Source organism: Ochlerotatus camptorhynchus, unplaced genomic scaffold, assembly GCF_037179485.1.
Source record: "Ochlerotatus camptorhynchus isolate MF236.1 unplaced genomic scaffold, CSIRO-AGI_Acam_v1.1 ptg000521l, whole genome shotgun sequence".
Classification (NCBI taxonomy): Eukaryota; Metazoa; Arthropoda; class Insecta; order Diptera; family Culicidae; genus Ochlerotatus; species Ochlerotatus camptorhynchus.
This window is the reverse complement of record NW_027041005.1, coordinates 139,425-161,269: the sequence shown is the minus strand read 5'-3', so window position 1 is coordinate 161,269 and position 21,845 is coordinate 139,425. Positions and strand designations below refer to the sequence as shown.

The 21,845-nt window shown below is 37.5% G+C and overlaps 1 protein-coding gene across 1 annotated transcript in view; it reads right to left on the bottom strand.

Moving 5' to 3' along the window:
* Positions 1–4,368: 4,368 nt before the first annotated feature.
* Positions 4,369–21,845, bottom strand: part of LOC135712948 (uncharacterized) — a 78,203-nt gene continuing 60,726 nt past the window's right edge. The window contains exons 2-4 of the mRNA XM_065236048.1: positions 9,172–9,567; positions 6,743–6,932; positions 4,369–5,446 (exon numbers count right to left, since the gene is read on the bottom strand). Coding sequence (XP_065092120.1) covers positions 5,048–5,446; positions 6,743–6,932; positions 9,172–9,567 — 985 coding nt within the window. The 3' untranslated portion in view covers positions 4,369–5,047. The remainder of the gene's footprint in view (positions 5,447–6,742; positions 6,933–9,171; positions 9,568–21,845) is intronic.

Genomic DNA, 21,845 nt, shown 5'->3' with positions numbered 1-21,845 from the left:
CTTTGAGTAAAGATCACAAGTATGCTGTTGTTGAACATTCTATTGATTCAAATCACTAGACCATCTGTTATATGTCTGTACATAAGTTTTTTTAAAGGAATTTGAAATATAGATTTTTATTCAAAAATGTGTTTTATGTGGTTATTTTATTTCAATGCCCTTGAAAAAATGAGCTTTGACATCATTGCAGATGCACATCCAAAATACAGACTAATCTTTATAGTGAAAGGATTTCATACACACTCTAAAAAATTATATAATCGATCTCCAGAGGTGACCAACCCAAGCCTGAAAGTATCTTTAATAAACTAACAATGATCGACCTAATGACCTTCTCTAATGATTCTTCTCTGACATTATCAACATCCGCACGTATCGCAATGCGAACATAGATTTGGACTTAGTTGAAGTGTGAATGTGCTTAAAACTCTCGACGGTGTATAACACCCGGGGGGGTGGGTCGAACGCTGCGACTCAACATTGAACAATTACGGGACGCTGGAGTTGCCCGGCACTAGATGCTGCGACCACGGAGCGAAGAAATGATTGGTTTAACGATGAATGCAACTGATAGTAGAGGAGAATGCGAGAATGCTGCAACACCGCACGAGATTGAATGTGGAGCGATACAGATAAGCACGGAACAAACAAAACTCGGTTTTTGCAAGGAAGAAGCGCCAGCAGGAGGACCGAGATCGTGAGATGGAACAGCTGTACCGCGTAAACGATACATGGAAGTTCAACGAGAAGCTACATACTTCGCGCAAAGGTTACGTGCCACAAGCCGATATGTGCATGGACTTGGACGGTAACCTTCTCACGAACGAGTGTGAGGTGACTGAGAGGTGGAAGCAGTACTAGCCGAGATCAAAAGTGGCAACAGATCTAGGAGCACGCACAGAAGATGACAGGCTACCAGTCCCTGATCTCCAAGAAGATGAGGAGGAGATCGGTCGACTGAAAACAACAAAGCAACTTGGGTTGACAATCTACCAAGTGAGTTTGGGGAGGAGGAGTTACTATCGGAGGTGTGACTCGAAGGTGTCGTATGCCCGATTTGCATAAAGGGCGACAAGTTGCATTGCTGCAACTACCGGTAGGTTCTACACAAATGTCGCGAATACAACATGCTCACCCTCCTTTTGTTCATAGATTTGAAATCGGCATACGACACAATCGATCGAGATCCTCTATTACAGATTATGTACGGTGATTTTCAGATAAACTGACGCGATTGGTCAAGGCGATGGATGTGTGTTGTTTGAGTATCGGAGACGCTATCGAGTTCCTTTGAATTTCGAAGGGGGTTTTGGCAAGCTGATGGACTTGAGCTCACTGGTGATGGCCGAAAATGATACCAGCAGAGAAATTCAAAGACGCATTATGGCATGGAATGCCTACTTTTGACTCCGGAGAACGCTCCGGTCGAATAAAATTCGCTGCACCACGAAGACGACTATCTACAAGACCAGTGACCCTCTACGACCACTAGACTTGGACTATGCTCATGGTATTTTACGAACGAACGATGTTGCGATCTACAGCGGAGTCAGAAGACGGAACGTGGAGGAGGCGAATGAACCACGAATTGTACTAGCTACTGAGATAACCACCAACGGTGGGCTGGGCACGTCGTTAGAATACCGGACGACGACCCAGTGAAAACAACAGCCGAAGCCACCGGTGCTTTTTGGGCTATGCGGCCGCCGACACAATTTTACCGGCGCGCCGATTGTTCAGTCAAACACGCTGTACCCGTTCCATTAGGGGTCGTCCATTAATTATGTCACACTTTTAGGGGGGAGGGGGGGTTTTGGAAACTGTGACGAGTCATACAAAAAAAAATTAAGTTCCATACAAAATATGTGACAAAGGGGGGAGGGGGGGTTGAAAATGGACTAAATTTGCGTGACATAATTAATGGACCTTCCCTTACTCGGCGGGCGAAGTCCTTGAAATGCATCACTGCCAATTGCTTTTCACTTTATTGATTTAAACTCTTTACTCCCACGGCAAAACCCCATAAAAATCTGTCAATATGTGCGTAAAGTATTGCAGACTTTGTCTTACCTCTTCGCTCCAGTGATAAATGTTGTAAAAAACTGTCATTAGTTTCGTGTATAAACGTTGCTACAACGGTGCTTGGTAGTTGTTCTCGGAAAAGGAAACTATTGCCACGATGACTGACGTTGAGCTGAAGATTAGCTGAAGCGTAATAGGGGAGCGGACTACTTCGGCCTAATCGCCCATTCTGGGCCTATCGAGCAGAAAACGTCAAATATATCTATGATTACCCCATAAACGAAACAATTATACGTATGGTACGATATTTTAGTTCAAAAGCTACCAATCGCAGTCAGTAAGAAAACGTGATTTGAATGTTTATACTCAATATTCTCGAAAACTAATGAAGCACTCCGATAGAATTAAATATTTCCTCCATTCGATAGACCGAAGTGCGAAGCCATTGGATTTAAATTCGTGAGGCCAAATTTCGTACCGGTAGGCCGAGTTTACTGCGAAGAAGGGGTGTTATATTTTCAGCAATATATCGACAATTTGTTATTCTTCATCAAATCTGGCAGTACGTATGGAAAGGTGGAAACATTCAATTTTGAAAAAAAAAGAATACGTTTAAAAAGAGGGATAAAGTGCGGAATGCTCTAAACCCTATAAGCATTGTGCCAGATGACAGGCATAACGAATATTTTCAATTACTTCGAGAAACTTCCCTTTTTTTATTCCATACTAGCTGAGTGTGCCCGGCCTGGCTCGGGATTCAATACTATAGCTTGAGTTTATGCACCGATTCAAAACAGCATACTATATTTTTCTGTTTCATTTGTATGGGAGACTTCTTACTTGTCTTAAGTAAGTTAAGTAGATACCAAAAAATAGCACATGCCATTAGTTCGATAACACTCCTCACGTACCTACATATCTTTTTCCTTCCGTACGGAGTGCGGCGGTTATCCTTCGATTATTATTGCGTTATCGTTGTTTAAATATCGGTTATCGTATCGATAATGTAGACCCGATATTTATTGATAATATCGGACTTATCAATATCGTCACAGCACTAGTAGGAACCCTTAAAAATTTATATTGTAAAAACTTTAGAACCCACTGTTTTAAGAACAAAAAAGTGGGACTTAACTTAGTTATCCCCACCATAAACAAATCAATTACTTACCAATCATTTGAGTGATTAAAATATTCGAAGATATCGCAAAAATAGGATTGGCCCTTGTAGAGTTTACAAAGTTTTTTCGCTAACCATAATACAAAGGACGTAATTTACAGAAGTCATCTTAATTATTTTCTCTGAATGCGGACTGTTGTGAGCAATTCTGATGGAATTTAAAATAGTTAGTTAGGGTTAGATCTCACCATAGGTGGATAAATGCAGATGCTTTAAACTATATTTAAAAAGTCACACCTCCATATGTATTCGTGAGTAATTCCGCAAATCCAACTAATTTGAAAATGCATTTCAGCTATACGATCCTGATCCAAAGTTTCTATAATGTAGAAACAATACTTGCCTCTCTTCTGTGAGCATGCTTATTGGACTGATGCAAAATTTGAAATTTTCACTCCACAGTGCTCTAACGATTTAAAATAAGGTCCTGATTAGCCTCCCAAAATTTAAACTCATTTGGTAAGAAACTGACTTTGTGAAAATTTCTATAGCTATTGGAAGTTTATATGGAAATTACAATGGGAAAACCAAACTTTTTGTTCATTGTCTTCTGCCTATTTTCCATATCGCTTTTTCGAAAATTTCTATAGCTATTCTTACGGGATATTTTCTAAGCTACAACTTTGCGCCATATCTTTTTTCAGCCAATAGTCAAATTAAATTGTTATTAATTGTTTAAGAGATTGATATTGTATTCTGCAGTGTGACATAGTAGCTATGATATTTGTGCTCTATTCTTCGCAGCGGTAACACCAATGTTGCCTGCTGAACAGTTGAATGAGCATAATCATAAGACAATAGTGACTTCAAACAATAATAACTTTTGTTCCTTACATTTGATTGAAAAGTGGTTTCCAACAAAGTTGTAGCTGAGAAAATTGTCTACAATCAATGCTATCATTTTTAAAAGCTTAGTGATGTGGTGAACTGTCTATATAATATATAATCTATCTATATGAACAAAAACATAAGTTTTCCTATAGTAATTCCGAAATAAACTTGAAATGGTTTGTGCCAAGTCAGTTTCTTACTAAAGTAGTTCAAATTTTGGGAGGCTAAGCAGGACCCAATTTGGAACAGTTTAAGAACTGTGGAGCGAAAATTTCAAATTTTGCATCAGTCTAATGCTTATGGCTGTTCGGACACCCAATAAGAAATTTAACATCTATTTTAAAAATGTATTTATTATGAAACGTGTAAAGACGTTTTGTTACGAGATATATTTTTACAAAATTTATCACTGAATTGGAATGATGCACTTGGAACCGGTCTTGCAGTATCTAAACATTAGAGAAATGGAAGTCCAAAATCTTGTTAAGTTCCGTAGAAGCGATGATAATTCTTATCGTTATCGTCAATATTTTGTATGTATTTTACATTTCCCTTAAATACTACCATAAAAATTTTAGTCTTTCAATTGCTTTCGATTAAAGATCTACGCCTAGCTATCTATATATAACCTTAAAATTATTTGTTATTAATATTAAAAATGTGCGCATTTATTTCGTTCGTTAATACCCAGATTTAGCTGAGATAAAAATAAATATGATCCGAAAAATGACCATTTCGGTTGCTGTCTTTGCAACTATTCCATCGAAATCGATCAATCTCACGAACGACTCGATGAACGATCACCAAAGACACCAACCAAAGACCTCGTAACGCCTTTTCTTCTACAGAAAAGCTCTCTTGTATTATTCATAAAGCTCAATGTGTGTGTACGTTGTTTTATATGCTCGCAGTGAGCTTCAAGTTACACGATTTAACCTCCCTTATTTACTACCTATTCTCCATCCTCTACTACTCGACAAACTGGCAAGAAGATCGTTATCGGTGTAATTCCTCTTACGGAATCAGTTTGTGATGTTGAATGGGTTTCAGATTTTTTTGGAGGCTCTTCTCAATCACGTAGAAGCTCTGTGGTTTGCCATTGCTTGCATAGATCTTTCCATGAGCACTTTTCTTGGCCTTGATAGGTGCGTAATACGTCGGAGATTTCTTCTTCTGAAGTTTCTCCGCATGGTCTGCAGCGCTGAATTTGATTAACGATTTATCCAACGCTTCATTCTCCCATGGTTTACTCCACGTTGGAATATCCTTAATGTCGATCAGCTCGTCAATGTTGTCATGATGGCGCGAATTAGGGTTTCGTCCTTGATTGTTTCCGAGGATTTTCTTCAGTACGGGGATATTCCAATGATAGATGCGACCGGGCTTTCCGTTTGACTTGAAACCCACTGGGACCTTTGATGAAAAAATAAAAATAAAAAAAAATTTTGGGTTATTTTCAAAATTGTTCTTATATCATATCATACGGAGCAGAATTAATAATATAATCATCATTCCTCTTCTTCTTATTTGGACGTTAGGAACCACCTGAAATTTGGCGTATACTCGTATATTAATTCGTTTTGTTAGATATAGTCACTTTAACACCTTTTAGGACATTCGTGGCATGTCTGGGGATGAGATTTGAACTCGTGACGATTAGAGTAAGATTAGATAAGTTTTCTTTATTAAAGAGACTTTCACTGATTTGCGTAAGGTATCATGCACTTATAACGTAAGATTTAAACAATAAGTTTACAAGGCAGGTAGGGAATTTTAGAAAAACCATGAATAATATAGAACATGTTAATGTTCTATCCTACTTCGTTCGTATATATCAATTCACAAAAATAAATTCCCCTGATAATTGAGAACAGTAAAATTCGTTCATCAATTAATTTTTTAACAAAAAAGAAAGTATTTGTTGAAAACAGATTAACTTGAAACCTTTAGATGACCGGCTTAAAAAAAGTAAACAAGTCACAAAAAAACACATATTTTGCCAGCCTAGACTTCTACTTCAGCTCAATTGATGTATCCAGTTCTTGAAAACGATCATAAAAGAACCGAAACACCGTAACATAATAAATAATTGATTCATTCCAGGACTGAATAACAACTTCAAACTTGAATACAAATTGTTTAATGGTAACGAATACGAAACAAACCAACGACCATAAATACCATCCAGCAATATCATGGGTTATTAAGGTCACCAATCCAACAAAATTTTATCTATCGAAGCTATTAGCTATCAATTGATAATAAAACAGTAAACTATTTCCTGATCCAAGCATCATTTTTATTCTGACGTTAGTTTGAGCAAATATTTGGACTACTTTATCCAACTCGCAAACAAAATTGTATACACCATATCATACTTGTAGATATGGCGAATGAGTGTTCATAGCTAATCGGTCGTTCGGTTGTTGTGGTTTTCTCTAGCACATTTTGTTTTTTTTTTATTGTTATTTCGTCTTCCATGAATCTGAAAATCCCATGAGGGATAAAAACACCGATGAATAAGAGGCCTTCGTCACGGCTGAATGGACGCAAATGAGCGTGTGATACCGACCACTAGCGAAGAGTGAGGAGACCTATTGACTGTCCGTAATCTATGGATTAACCTGTGCATCACGACAATCAATGGGAATTTTTCCCTTTATGCTATACCTATGTAGGTGCGCATTCAAGAGGTTCGGATGTACGTACCTTTTTGCCTACATCCTCGATCGCGTTCGGCGCCGGAACCGGTCCATTGTTGGTGTAGTAGTAGGGATTCGGTGGCAGCTTGATCACGAACATATGTGAGTCATCGGGTCGACCGTGGTGGCGGGACTCAACCGCTAATCGCTTCTTGTGGTGGCTAGAGGAGACGTGCAGCTTACCGAGACCCAATTTGCTGTAAAAGGGAGAAGAAAAACATTGCAAATTTAGAGAAAGGGAGAGGCGTTTTTGTGCATCGTGAACACAGATTGGTTTTAAAAGAATGAGCCAGCACGTGAAAATATGGTTAATTCAGTTATACTTTAAGGTCTCAGTGATGCCATTTTGCAGTCATTAACTAATCTTTCCGTAGAAGCATAACTGTCCCTTCTCTACTTGAATTCCTATTTATTATCCTTCTTTTATGGGCAATGGGACATGCTTATATTATTCCTTGTATCGTTATTTCAGAGAAAAGTGTAATATCCTGCGTAAGATAATTTATCACTCACAGCTTTCATTGAAAATTGCTACGTTTGTTAGTTACAATGCATATTTTTTATCTTAACTGGCAATGTGGCAATCTTATTTTTAGTCAGGCAAACGTTCTTATTGTCTGCCTTTGGTCTGTCGATATGTTTCAGTTATATTACATTATTTATTATGATTAATATTCCAACTCTTTCTACTACACCCTTCATGACGCAAAAGACACGTAGTTTTATTTTCCAAAGCTCAGTAATGTATGATGAGATTAACTAGAGCTAAGCTTCAGCCTTACTAATTATACTAACATGTGGTTGTTGAGTTTCGGATAATATTTCGCATAATCTCAGCAGGCTGAGATATCAGTTAAATTTGTTACTCGACACTAGGCTAAGGAAATTTCAGCAGAACTACGCCCTATCGAACGGTATTGAGTCTTGGTCAAACGGAATCTCAAAAAAAAAAAACTAATAAATTCATGGTAAACGATCAGCAGTCGATGAGATTTTACTTATTTTTCGTGTTATTTTGGGAACAAATACATAAATACATACATTGCACTATTTTGGTCGTTTAATTTATTACAGTTTAATATACAGTTCATTCCTTCTCCCTCTTAAATCACTTAAATGTTGGAAAAAAAATACATTATGCAAACAGAAAACAGCACAAACACCACTTTCTGTCTCACTTAAATCAATATGCCCCACAATAGCACCTAATATATAAGACGCTCCCTATTAATTGGCTGGCCCCCCTAATGAAGAGGTATGCGCACGCCTATAGTCATGAGTGATGTATTGTGATATGACGGACTGGGCCATTTTTGCTTAGATCATAAAATCGTTGGATCAATCCAAGGACCCTTCATATTAGAGAGATTTATAGTCACAATGCTTGCTCATCGTGTATTTTGTGAAACTTGTCGTCGGTGCTGGTTTTTATTAATTACAACAACAAATCAATATGATGTAATATGAGGGGCTCGGAGACCATAGAGCAACCATGTTTGCTGACTGAGCAGAATATCATGAGTTTGATCTCAGGCCCCTTCTCAATCAAAATTTGCTAGTCACTTTCTTTTTTAACATGAAAATTATTTTAAATCAGCGCACCGTTTGTTAAAACGAACCCTGCTGCAAACATAATCCTTTTATCTAACATCCCAGTGATTATCGTAGAAATGCAGTGGATTTCTCAGCATCCAACAATCCGAGTACCATGTCAACACGTTCCTACCCGTTCCTTAATTAACTGGCACTCGGACGCGACCAACGCTGTTATTGTCTATTATAAAGTTTGAGGTCACAAGTTTAGGATATTAGTTAGTCATCTGTTGGTTCTCTGTGTAATTTCAGGTGATATGGCATTCACGGAGTTGCAACCTCAGGAGATTAATGGTAGCGTTTTGGATGGCAGAAAATTCGTATACAAAAATAGTTTACAAAACAAATTGTTTGGCCTACTGAGGACAACCCACCTCTATTTTTCGTGTGGATTTTTTATAAAAAATTGAAGGTTTTCACATTGAAATATGACTCCGCAAAGGTAACGCAATGGAGCCTTAATAAATGAATAGATTTAAAAAAAAATGCCAAATGAATTGAAGAATGCCATTAAAAATTAAGTTATGCCTATAAAGATGCATAACTTATTGTTTGAAAATAGGGTAGAAGTGTATAAAACGCCCCACCAAAAATAGCACAAATCAATGATATATTAATAGATTATTCTGTTTACAAAGATCTTCATACAAATTTCACTTGCTGTATTTCTTATTCAAGTGACAGGAATGTCAGTCAGTTTTACATGCTCACTTTTGAAATGTTATGGAGCACTGTTTAACAAATTAAATCCAACCTGTATTCAGGTGCCGCAATTTTATCGTGCCCATTTTCGCAACACAAGTTTTATAGCTGTTTTTCCTTACAGCCCTACACCCAACTCACCTGAGCAGTGCTGGATTATTCAAAGATTCCTTTTTCGGCATCACCGCCAGAGACTTTCCGGCGGACTTTTCCGAGTGATGATGCTTGCCTTTGACTTTCTTGTGCTGCTGCAGCTCTTTGTCATCACGAGCTTTCGCCATCGGTTTGTTGTACTTCTTCGGTGCCAGTTTTACGTGGTGCTGATGGGCTGCGTCAGCTAGCGTAGTGATGTAGGTAATTGGTGTCGACTTGAGGTTGGATTTCTTGGTCCTACTGACGGCCGTTAATGATTTAGCCGTTTTGACTGTTTCGTTCTCATTTCCTTTCATCGTCACCAGCTCGGCACTGCTGTCGCTCTGGTGACCATTGGGCGCAGCTTGCAGCGTCGAAAGCACACACATTAGCAGCAAAATTAAGCTAAAAGATCCAAGTAAATCAAAAAGAAATAGATGTTAGCAGGGATAAAATATACAATAATTAGCCGTCGTGAAATCGAACGGTTCGCGTATGACTGATTAAAATGATTTGTTTCGGGTTCGAGCGTTCTGATTGCACCTCAGGAGGGTAGATGAAGAACAATGATAGAAGTGCCGTTGCAATGAATAGGCATGCAATTACCCACTGTGACCAAGGTAATGACTCATTCAACCGATCGAACCCTGGAGGCATTATCACAGGTAAGCATAACTTTTTTCGGCTGATTGAGCAGCAACGATGAGAAGCAAAACCTTCCCAATGGACAGACTTAAGAAGAACGTGTGACCCAGTGAAGTGAAAGTAAAAAAATAGCGACACATTCATTAACTCAAACATCCAAGCATGCTGTGCTGTGACCATCTTGAAGGTAGGTCAAATTAGTGGAGTCTAATTTGATGTTATATATAATCCTTAAATGGTTTCAGCAGCAAGCTTTTAGGTACACAACAATGGACTCACTTCAATGATGTCAGATGAAGTTGAATTATTTGGGCTATTTATGTGGGTATGCTGAGTGAAGTAATTTATAATTCTCATTAAGCCATACCTTCAACTCCTAATCACAGCACTATGGGCCCGAGATTAAAATATAGCGACAAAATAAAAAAAAATTGTAGCATTCTGCATTTATCTACCTATATTCTTTAGGATACCGAAATCAGTTGTGAGGTCATTTTAAATTTAACTGTCCTAATCTTTTTTTAAACGTGATGCATGGAAAATGCTTTTTTACTATTTTTGAAGGTAGACTCAAGCTAATGCAATAGCTTTCCAATCAAAAAATTTTGTATTCGAGTTTTGAAAAGCGTAAAACTGGTGCCAATAGTTTCTGCAGATATCTGCAGTTGAAGTAAGCACTTATTTTGAAGCTTTTTCATTATTTTCTCGAAAGTAGGTGATTTTAACCATATTGTTGCTTAGCAAAAGTTCAGATTTTGAAGCAAACATTGAATTTTGCATGGTTGTGGAGCTTTGGTATCTTGAGAAGAGTTGTTCGGTTTTTAAGGTAAGCAATTTTGCTGAAGACATCAAGTTTCTACAATATTAGAGCAAAAAGTTAAATCACTATCTGTGCGATGATAGATAGTTTTAGTTATATTAAGAAACTTTGGGTTATTTAATTACACTTTTGAAATAGGTGCATAGGTTAAAACAGTCATTCTGATTGCAACCTACTATCACAGACAAACAGACATAACATACTGAATATTTCTCATTGTAAAACATCGTCGCTAAAATATTACCGCCATCTGTGAGTACACTGTGGTGGGTAGTACTCTTTTACTTGTTATTCTTCCGACTTATACTGGAAATAAATTCCAGGTTTCTATTGGAGATTGATTTGCACTGGAAGTTTTTTCAGAGCTCCCCCGGAAACTGGTTTGACTTTTTGCGGTAGTATCCTCCAATTTCCCTCCCTCCAGAAATTTTTATTAGCTTCTCCAGATAGGTTCTTATTTCCATTCGAAAATCAAACCATTACATTTTCCGGGTGCTACTTGGAAACATAGCACATTCCCGTCGCATTAAGTTGCAGTAAGTTTATAATGATTTATATGGTACATATAGGTTTTCACAACCAGTCTATGACAAGTTGGGTAGTCTATTTTCAGTGAAAATGATTGTTGTATGATGTTCAAAAATACCTAAAGAAATGCAACCAGTTTGCCGAGTATAGGGAATTGATAATTTTGTTAAATTTCCCGGGAATTGTTTCCAGGTACATATGTAAACCAATTTAACACTATTACTGTAAATCAAAAATAGTCAATAAATAAACAAACATTTTTATGCTCTGGTGAAACGAACAGGTGCTAGGGGTTGACGGACAGTCTTGAAAGTTTAATGTTTCTACATCATAAAAACAATCGAAATAGCTGTATGATTACCGTAGGTCATTGAGAACTGAAGGCTGCATTTCCCAAGTAGGAACGAATATCTCGATACATTTAATTGGTATGATTTAGCCTGACATAATAGGTAAAATACAAAAAAAAAATGTTCCCACAATTCCATTCCAATATCAAATTATGAAATTTCAATTCCAAAACAATACCACGCAGGTATTCTTTCGGTATCAACATATACATTTTTTATTATTATCAAAGTATTTTGCATGCAATTTGTTGGTATTATTCTTTGGTATTTTACCTCTTCTGTCAGTACGATCGACACCGAAAGTGTGGTATCAGGAACAGAATTAGGTGTTCTGAAGTTATTTTCTCCTGCTCGGATGGCCATGTTCGGATATGTGAGAAAGTATTGCTAAACTATATTATTAATTAACTACTACTAGATCTATATATTATCCAAGCGAACGCTAACAAACAAAGTCTTCGATGTGCATGGCTAGGGATGCTCAAGACGCATTCGGAGCATAATGAGGAAGAGAAGTTGAATTATTTAAAGTGAGTTGAACTTTTCGCCCAACTCAGTGGACGTAACAACACCTATAATTGAATAGTTAAACCACAAAACAATCAACTGTCCATTTTATCCCAACTGTCAGTCTTACCTCGAATACCTTTTATATGGCTATTCCATACCTTTAAAGTGTGTATTTTTTTTAAAAAAGGTGCAACGGTGACCAAACCGAGGGAATGGAATATGCCGATTGATCTGGAGGCGAACCAGCCTAAGGCTGAAAGCCTCCTAAATAAAGCTAAATAATAATAATAATATGCCGATTGATATTTGTTAAAATATAACTTTTTATAAACAGTTATGTTTGTCAATAAAACTCTTTTTTTTTGCTTTTTCGTTAACCATATGATATTTCAATACAATGACATTTTGATTCAATACATCGATGGCGTCAAGATTTATATTTGATAAGAGTATTTGGGGTAAGACGGACAGTGGGGGTAGCACGGACAACTAATTGTTTGAAGGCTTAACTATTGAATAGTCGAATTTTGATAATACCCACTCTCATTTAACGATATTTAATGCATTACACAACATGCTACTTTTCACTGGAGCTGACAAATGTAAAAATATAATCAAAAACAAAAAGTTATTTCTCAGGCGGAGATGTGATGTAAATTTCGATACACAATTCCTATGGTTGCAAAGCACCTAAACAGCAAAATGCTTACAACATAGGCTACTGTCCTGTTCCTGGACCTCTTCTAGATAGCTTGGTAAAACTTGTAGTTTTAATTATGATATTAGGCTTGCAAATAAAAGCATTTTTGTAAATAGTTAATCACCAGGGCAAGACGGACACTGTCAATAATTCGTTGAAAATAAATTTTAATTAGCGAATTTACTTACTGTCATACATTCCTACAATATATATGGGAAATGGCTCTAATATTGGCCTATGGATCTAAGATTGGGCCCATCGCTAAAAATCTGCTATTTATCAATTTTATCTAGATGAACGCGGCATTGGGACGGTACTAATACATGCTTTCTGGATGGCAACCCTTACGGTGTGGGTGCGGAAAATAGGATATGATCAACTGAGCTAAAAGTGAAATAAATATGACTCTTTGAAAAGTAAACTTTACACTGAGTGCTGACCCACTTTCAACAGGTATTTGTGAAAACATGTAATAATGAAAGCAATAAACGGTGAATAAACAAAAGCACTGTTCGTCAAAACGATTACAGATCGCCAAAAGTTCGCCCACTTATTCCTCACAGCAAGTAGGTAGCAAGAGAAAAATCATTCAAAGTAGAAAAACTGCCACTCCGTAACTACGAAACATGATCGTTTATAGATGGTAATCCACCTTGAGTGGGTGTGAGTGACAACAACGCTAATGACAAGATACACTTGCCAACTATTTTTTCACCGTAAAAGCTGCAAACAATCGTTCAGGCGATCCATCATCAGGTTCAAATATAATGGCGTCGATCATTCTGAGCGGGAGCTGAACATATTTCACTTCAATGAACGGAGAGCTACTACCCAATCTGAACCCAAACTGTTAATTTTCTTCTCTGTTCAGAGAGGAAAGACGGCTCAGACTGGATTAATGAAAAACAATCCCACAACACTACTATTAACAGATTCCCAAAACAAATAATTTACCGATGATATCTATACATAATCCCAGCCCACGGATTTTTTGAATCTACAATTATTGGCTGGACCGGGAAGCATCCGATCGTCTGGTGATCGTCAATTAAATTCGTTACTCCGTGAAAGATTTATTTTCGGTTTTTTTCTCGAAGTCCGGTCGGTCACTTCCCATAACGAATGCAGGCACACGTATAGAAATCAAAGGTAAATAGTCTTTAAAGTCTCAAATTTGGAGCTCACCAAAGAAATCGACGAAATTATCTGTATTTAAATATCCGTCCAAACGATTTCCGCCACACCAACGAGTCGGTCGCGACGGACGACGGACGCGACGATCAGAGAGATTGCGTTCAAAGTAGCAAACACGGAAAGTTGGGCTGTCAAAAGATCCAATGAATATAAGGCTTTCCAAGAGGGAATTCTCTTATTGTGGTAACTGCCGTTCATGGACCGGTGAAATTGAACGATACTCAACTAGCTAGCGGTGTGACGATTCCGGTGGACGACGATGATGACGACGCGACGCGGAGATCAATGGATCATGAAAAAGCTATAAAGACACATTCGCTCGCACAAGTTGGCGGGCCATATTTTCTTCCAACGGTTCTCCGTTCAGCGGAGAAAATAATGGTACGGTAGACTTAGCAACGAACATAAAATGCATGCATGCGGCATTTCTCCCAAACTGCCACACAATAAGACGCCAACTATAACGTTCCCGTGCGTTTCCTCTGCTGAACGAGTTAGGATTTAATATCGGTGGAACAAAGCACCTGTGGATGGTAATTATAGTATGTAGAAAATGGATTGATCAGGTCCGCAACTTTGGACAGCGGGATGGGCCGAGTTTACTATGAGAAATAAAATTTCAGCATATCATCTGATTGACGATGATGCCGCTATATCGAGAGAAAGATGGCTAATACTGTAAAAAACTATTTTTTAGCAACATGCAAATGTTATCGCTTTTGGACACGTCAAGTCTGATATTTATTTTCGATAGGTGTGGTATATGCTAACATGATCCGCTTAGAAAAGTTGGAGTGATTGATGACGATAAAATTAAAGATATTGGGTAGACTGAAATGGTATATATTTAATATACCAAATATAGACATAGGACTCAAATCCTACTTGTTATGATTCTCTACATGCTTCAGAAAACATATTTTTGTGTATGGAATCTATCGATTCAACATCACGTCCTCCAAAACTTTCAACTCATTTGGTAGCAACCTGTTCCTTTGATGATTATATGGGAATAACTTATGGAAGGTAAGCTTTTTAATGGATAGTAACTTTATGCTCAGAAACCGAATCAATATGCTGTCTTCGACACTGTTAATCTGCACGTTCTGTCCAATCGCACGTGTGAATTATTGGCGAGCAAATGAATATTTTCATTTGGGTTTCTATACATTAAACATTGAACATTAAAATTCTACCGCAAGTCCAAACCTTTTATAATTCGGCACAGCTGAGCTGGCCTTAAAATGCATTGAGTCTGGCGAGTTATGCTTTAACAGATATTTAATTATACGATCCATTATTTAACACACAATGACCAGGAAAAATTGTGTAACCTCAAAGCCATCCGCATTCGCGAAGCAATTGAATAATGTTGATGGAAAACTTGCATCAGATTACCTGTTCACTTTGTTGAATTTATTCCCTTTGAGATAGCAAATTTTGCAATATGCTGGAATGTTCAAACTGCTGCAATGTAAGCATGTATGCATGAGACTGTCAAACATCAATTTCTGCCGGAACAAACTTGTTTGCCGAGTGCTTGAAATTCTCGGAAAGTTAAGATTACATTCCGAAAACAAAGTGACTGTGATGGAATGAAACGGCTGCAGCGATTGCAGCGTAGTACGGAGAGAAAACGTAATATAAAAGTAAAAGGGTCCAAACGAACTGCCTTCCACAAATCAACCCAGTGGATCTGACAAGTGTGAATAGATTTAGGCACCGAGTGGATAAGATATGCATTGCAAAAAAACGATTTTTCTTACTATCTAATAATTGTTTTAGACTTTGTAATTACCGTTTAGTTAAGCATAATATCTTCAAATGAACATCATAATTTTTTTTTTCAGAAATGTAGTCTCAACATTTCAAATTAATCAAAAACTTATGTCAGACTTCTTTGTTTGTATAGACGCAATCATACTAATACCCAGGGTAGTCAAGAATAGAGGCTCCACTTTTGTACATAATCTTAAATTACTATCTAAACTTATGATAGCTGGCATTTTTTTTAGCATTTTGACGTCCCTACTGGGACTTTGCTCTCAACTTAGTGTTCTTTGAGCATTTCCACAGCTGTTAACTGAGCCAGTACCATTTTTGCTCTTATATGATTGTGTGGCAAGTACAATCATACTATTTGCCCAGGAAAGTCGAAACATTTTTCAACCCGAAAAATTCCTAGACTGGACCGGAAATCGAACTCAGCCGCCTCCAGCATAGTCTTGCTTTATAGCTGCACCTTTTCTGACTGAGCTAAGTGAGATCCCTTCCAGACATAAACTACATATTATACAACTGGAGTCGGGGTATACGTGTTGCAAAAACCCCGCATAAATTAGAATCCCGAAATCCACTTAAACAACCTAGCAAAACGATAACAAAAATGTATGTATATAAAATACCAAAAATCACATAAAACAGTGTATTATTTATTTTGTGATTTACGATTCCTCTATCCTGGCTAACAACTATCAGGTGGTTCCTCAAAACGAGCTCTTTGGTGTGTTAGTTGGTATATAATAATAAAAAAAAGTTTGATAGATTTTTTTATCCAACAATATTATAAAATACTTGAGTATTGCGTTACGTTGTGTTGCGTTTGTAACGGAGTAATTCGTAGGTTGCATACTGGCTACAGTCATGTATCTACTTTAACGTTCTTATTCTGATTGCTCGAGGATAACTATTTGGGAGTGAATAGATCTCCAATCAAAGTTCAGAACAGGAAAAGCATGACAGTTACCATTTCCGGCCACGCCCATCTTCTCCGTTACGGGAAAGGAAGGATATTGTTGATGAAAAATCTAATTAACGGAAGGCCAGCGACTCACCGACGCCCCCAAAGATTCTACGGAGTTGGATAGTTGAGTAGGAGATGGGTCAGGATTCGCTTAAGCAGGCGATGCGACCATAGTTACTTTCAAAGTGTTTTTTATGTTACTTCATACGCGAAGTTAACGATTTTCAGAGTTGGTTGGAAATGCTAACATGAAGCTTTAGTGTGATGATTTATTAGCTAGAGAATGATCTTTAGAAGAGGGTAGGTGGATAGTTCCGTTAGAGTACGGCAGTATGAAAATTGAATAGAAGTTGAAAATGAGCGAAGGGCCATTAAAGCGACAGTTTACAAGATAGACGCACATTTTTGCCTGTGGACTTGGAGACATACTTCAAGTCCCCGCGTACATCGTACGGGCTAGGCAAAAATGTGCGTCTATCTTGTAAACTGTCGCTTTAATGGCCCTTCGCTCATTTTCAACTTCTATTCAATTTTCATACTGCCGTACTCTAACGGAACTATCCACCTACCCTCTTCTAAAGATCATTCTCTAGCTAATAAATCATCACACTAAAGCTTCATGTTAGCATTTCCAACCAACTCTGAAAATCGTTAACTTCGCGTATGAAGTAACATAAAAAACACTTTGAATGTAACAACTCAAGGCGGGAGTAGCCGTCAACAATGCTGATGATGGTACAGCACGCAACAACCACCCTACTGCTTTCTCTCTGAGATGATCACGTTGGTCATGAGGTCGACGATGAGGAACATAAACAAACCCGCTGTAAAGCTCCTTGCTAAATATTGAGATTGTAAGAAACCCGTCTTTTACCTACAACAGAAAACCTTTCACCGCACTCACGTCACTGCCACTCGAGTATTTCGAGAAACTCACATTCAACTTATTATTCCGAACAAAGAAACATGTATTCCCTCTGAAGATATGTTAACTAATTTGTAAACCTATGGGCAATCATTGTAGACTTATAGTAAATGGTAATCAATTATTTTTAATGGTAGTGATAATCAAGGAGTTTCATTTTTCAACAACGGAAGCAACACAAGTTGGATGAATAAAAAGTGATATTTGTGTTATGTTATCACAGATGTTTTAATTGTTTAAATCCCATGAACCATAAAGGGTGTACCGTTTAAAATCCGCACACACTCAAATTGCTCTAACTTTTGATTCCTTAGGTAAAATTAATTGAAATTTTGCGTATACATAGTTTAATGTGTATTGTTTACACTCTGTGAGTTGATTTCATCAGGTGCCCAAAAGTTTTCAAAATGGCGACGAAAGAATAGTGCGTGCGCGAAAAAGTTTTGCACGAGTACTTTGAGAATAAGGATCTGTCGCATTGTGCCATCGAAAAAAAAGTTGGGAATCGTGAATTCCACGTGGTTGGGGCCTTTAATCAGAAACCGAACGCCTGAGTTCGAGATGTGGCTAAAAATATGTGAGCAAGACTTTCGTGCAGAATACCAAAACTCGAGCTGCGTACGTTTAAGGATTAGAAGTCCCCAAACCGTAGCGAGAAACAGAATACGGTCGCAAAAAGCCGTGCCCGGAAGTTGTACGACCAGAAGTTAACGAAACCACACTGCTGGATAATGGAAGACGAGACATATGTGAAGGCGGACTTCAACCAGATTCCAAGAAACCAGTATGTGACTGCCAAGGATAAGTGTGATGTTCCCGAGAACCTCCGGACACAGAAGATGTCGTAGTTCGCCAAGAAGTTCTTAATTTGGCTAGCGGTTTGTACTTGCGGAAAGCGGAGTACACCTTTCGTTATAGCAAGCACCATGAATGGACAGGTGAATTTGGCTTCTCCTTCTCCTGAAGGCTCACGACGGTCTGAAGATCTTCTGGCCGGATTTGGTATCATGCCACTACACGAAGGACGTGCTAGAGTGGTATAAGGCGAATGCTGTCGATTTCGTGCCGAAAGATCTGAACCCCCCAAATACTCCGGAATTGCGCCCAATAGAAAAATATTTTGCCATTATGAAGTGGTGAAGAAGACCTAAAGTGGTGAAGAATGAAGAAGAAATGAAGAAAGCATGGGTTAATATGCAAAAAAAAACTGTCGATTCTGAGGTCGACCTTATGGCTGAGGTTAAGGCCAAGGTTCGCGCATTCGGATATAAAGGTGAAATAAATTAAATGAATGATGCCAAAACCAACTTTAATTGATTTTTTTTACTCCCAGAAAATTTGGTGATAATCGGATAAAAACTCAAATTTTGAGAAGGAATTTTGTATGTGCGGATTTTAAACGGTACACTCTTTAAATGATGAGTTCACTCTCAGCCGGTGTGGATCACACGAAAGTTGGTATATTAGAGAGCAGCAAATGTTTCAGTGAAATTTGTTCATTACCTGCAGCCATTTTTGTGGAAGTGTTGTGCAACTTTTAACTGTTCTTAAAATCCGATCACAACCACCGTTTTTTATAGCGTTGTGTTCGGTGATCTTACTTATTTTAATTAATTTTTAAATTGGTAATCTAATTTTATTTCTAAAAAATAAATTACAGATGCAAATAGACGCGAAATGTGAGTAAGAACGCTTAAGTAAAGCACATGGAGAGCACAAAATAAGCACAAGATAAGGTCATTCTATTATAAACAGATCCATGAGCGCTAGACTGATGCAAAATTTGACTTTTTCGCTCCACAGTGCTTAAATGGTTTCAAATCGGGTCCTGATTAGCCTCCCAAAGTTACAACTCATTTGGTTAGAAACAGACTTCGCACAAGCCATTTGAAGTTTACATGTAAATTACTATGGGAAATCTCAACTTTTTGTTCATTGCCTTCTAGTCTTTTTCCATATAGAGCTGCGAAACAGTTCGATAGCCATTCTTATATAAAATTCTCTCAGCTACAACATTGCTTAAGACCGTTTCTATGTAAAACGAGACAGGAAAAAGTTATTAATTATTTAAGAGATTGGTAAACTTATGACATGATCAAGCAGCTGCTCTGTAGGCAACACTGTATTTTGCAGTGTGACATAGTAGCCATGATTTTTGTGTCCTATTCAACGCCCCAGAAACACCAATGTTGCCTGCTGAGCAGTTGATTGAGCATGATCATAAGACATCAGCGCATTGAACCATTGATAACTTTCGATCTTTGCATTTAATTAAAAAATGGTCTTTAGCAAAGTTGTAGCTGGAAAAATTTCCTACAAGTACAGTTGAAAGTTTTTGAAGCAGGCCGATATAATGAATTATTAGATAGACATGAACAAAAATCTTGGTTTTACCATAGTATTTCCCATACAAACTTCAAATGGTTTGTGCCATCTCAGTTTCTCACCAAATGGGTTCAAATTTTGAGAGGTTAGTCAGGATCCGATTTGGAATCGTTTAAGTATTGTGGAGCGAAAATTTCAAAATTTGCATTACTCTATTGAGCGCACATTTTTCATTATCACATGCGAAAAGCTATTCCACTCTTAATTCTGGGATTTTTTGTGCCAAAATGCTAGTTCCAGTACTAAACTTGCTGTTAACGTATTGTTTGAAATGTAATGTAAGCTCATCTGTCGTTGAACTAACGATTTTTGTTCATTTGTTTTTTTTAACACATTTTATATCATTCAAATTGATTTCTTTGAAAGCAAGATTAGTTTTCCGTTTGATTCAACAGTGTAAAAATTTGCTCTCATATTTGCTGTGTTAACTGTTAAGTCAACCAAAATGAGATCAACCGGACAACATAATAGCAAATTTGCTATTATGTTGTCCAGTTGATCTCATTTTGGTTGACTTAACAGTTAACACAGCAAAAATGAGAGCAAATTTTTACACTGTTGAATCAAACGGAAAACTAATCTTGCTTTCAAAGAAATCAATTTGAATGATATAAAATGTGTTAAAAAAAAACAAATGAACAAAAATCGTTAGTTCAACGACAGATGAGCTTAAATTACATTTCAAACAATACGTTAACAGCAGAACTTTAAGTTAAATTGCTTTCATTTAAAAAGTCTTGACTGCATAATGAAAGCACAATATGATATCAGACTACTGTCGTGACAATTGAAATCAAAATGAGTTTTCATTATAATAGGAACTGCAAACTTTAATAGCGATTTGCTTTCATTATGTTAACCGACTTTTCTCGGGTAGCTTGTCAAATTTAAGAATTAAAAACGGGAGTGCTAAGAAAAATCACATCGGGCGTTTTGCCCCGGGATGCATTATGGGCTGTTTCCCCTCATCTGTACTTTGTGCTGTTTTCTATTCCTGTTGAAAAGGAAGACTCAGAGTCCTGATGTGTCTTGTACAACAATTTTCACTATGCATATTTTACTAGCCTAAATAATATTTAGTTTTCAATACAAAACAAACAAACTAACATCATGAAACTACGAAAAAAAACTAACCAACAGCATCGGCTCAGAGCTCCAATCGCAACAAATGCGCAAACACGAGAAAAGCAGCAACATCCTTAGTGGTAAGATGCTGAATGCACTTGACTTTGATTTTTGTTTTTTTTTTACTTCGTTCGCTTCACCAAACACGAGTCTTGTGGCATTCACTGACAGCTTGCCGGTAGTGGAAACCGGTCTCGACAAATATTTCGTGTCGCAGTTTGTTTCACCGTGACAAATTCGCTAATCGCCCTGCATAAAACGACTTTTTATTTTCGACCATAAAGCCATTTCGATACCAGCGGGAATGCTAATGGTTGTTTGCACTTTGTAACATTTTGGCCCTTATTGTAGCACGTTTTCACGTTCGTTGGTTTCGTAATGGATTGAGGAGAAATTTGATTTTCTCTTGCACGGACAATTCTGTTTTTTTTTTTTTCGATTTCTACCGACACAGCACGGAAGGTGGATTGGCCACTGTATTACATGCCAGAAATATCATTTATAACTGTGCTGACTGCTTTCATTGGCAATGATATATTTTCAATGAATGATCTTGGAAAAATACTACCTACAACAAAGTAAAAGTTATTGGCCTATGAAACAGCTTCAACGCCATAATTACTATCGCCATATAGGCCCATCCTGTGGTTTGCAATAATTTTTCTTCTACAAGCTCTAGAACAGGAACAGTTCTGGCTCGAGATCGGTCGTTCAAAAGGTATAACCAACTATGAGGAATCCAAGTGTTTCTGCTAACT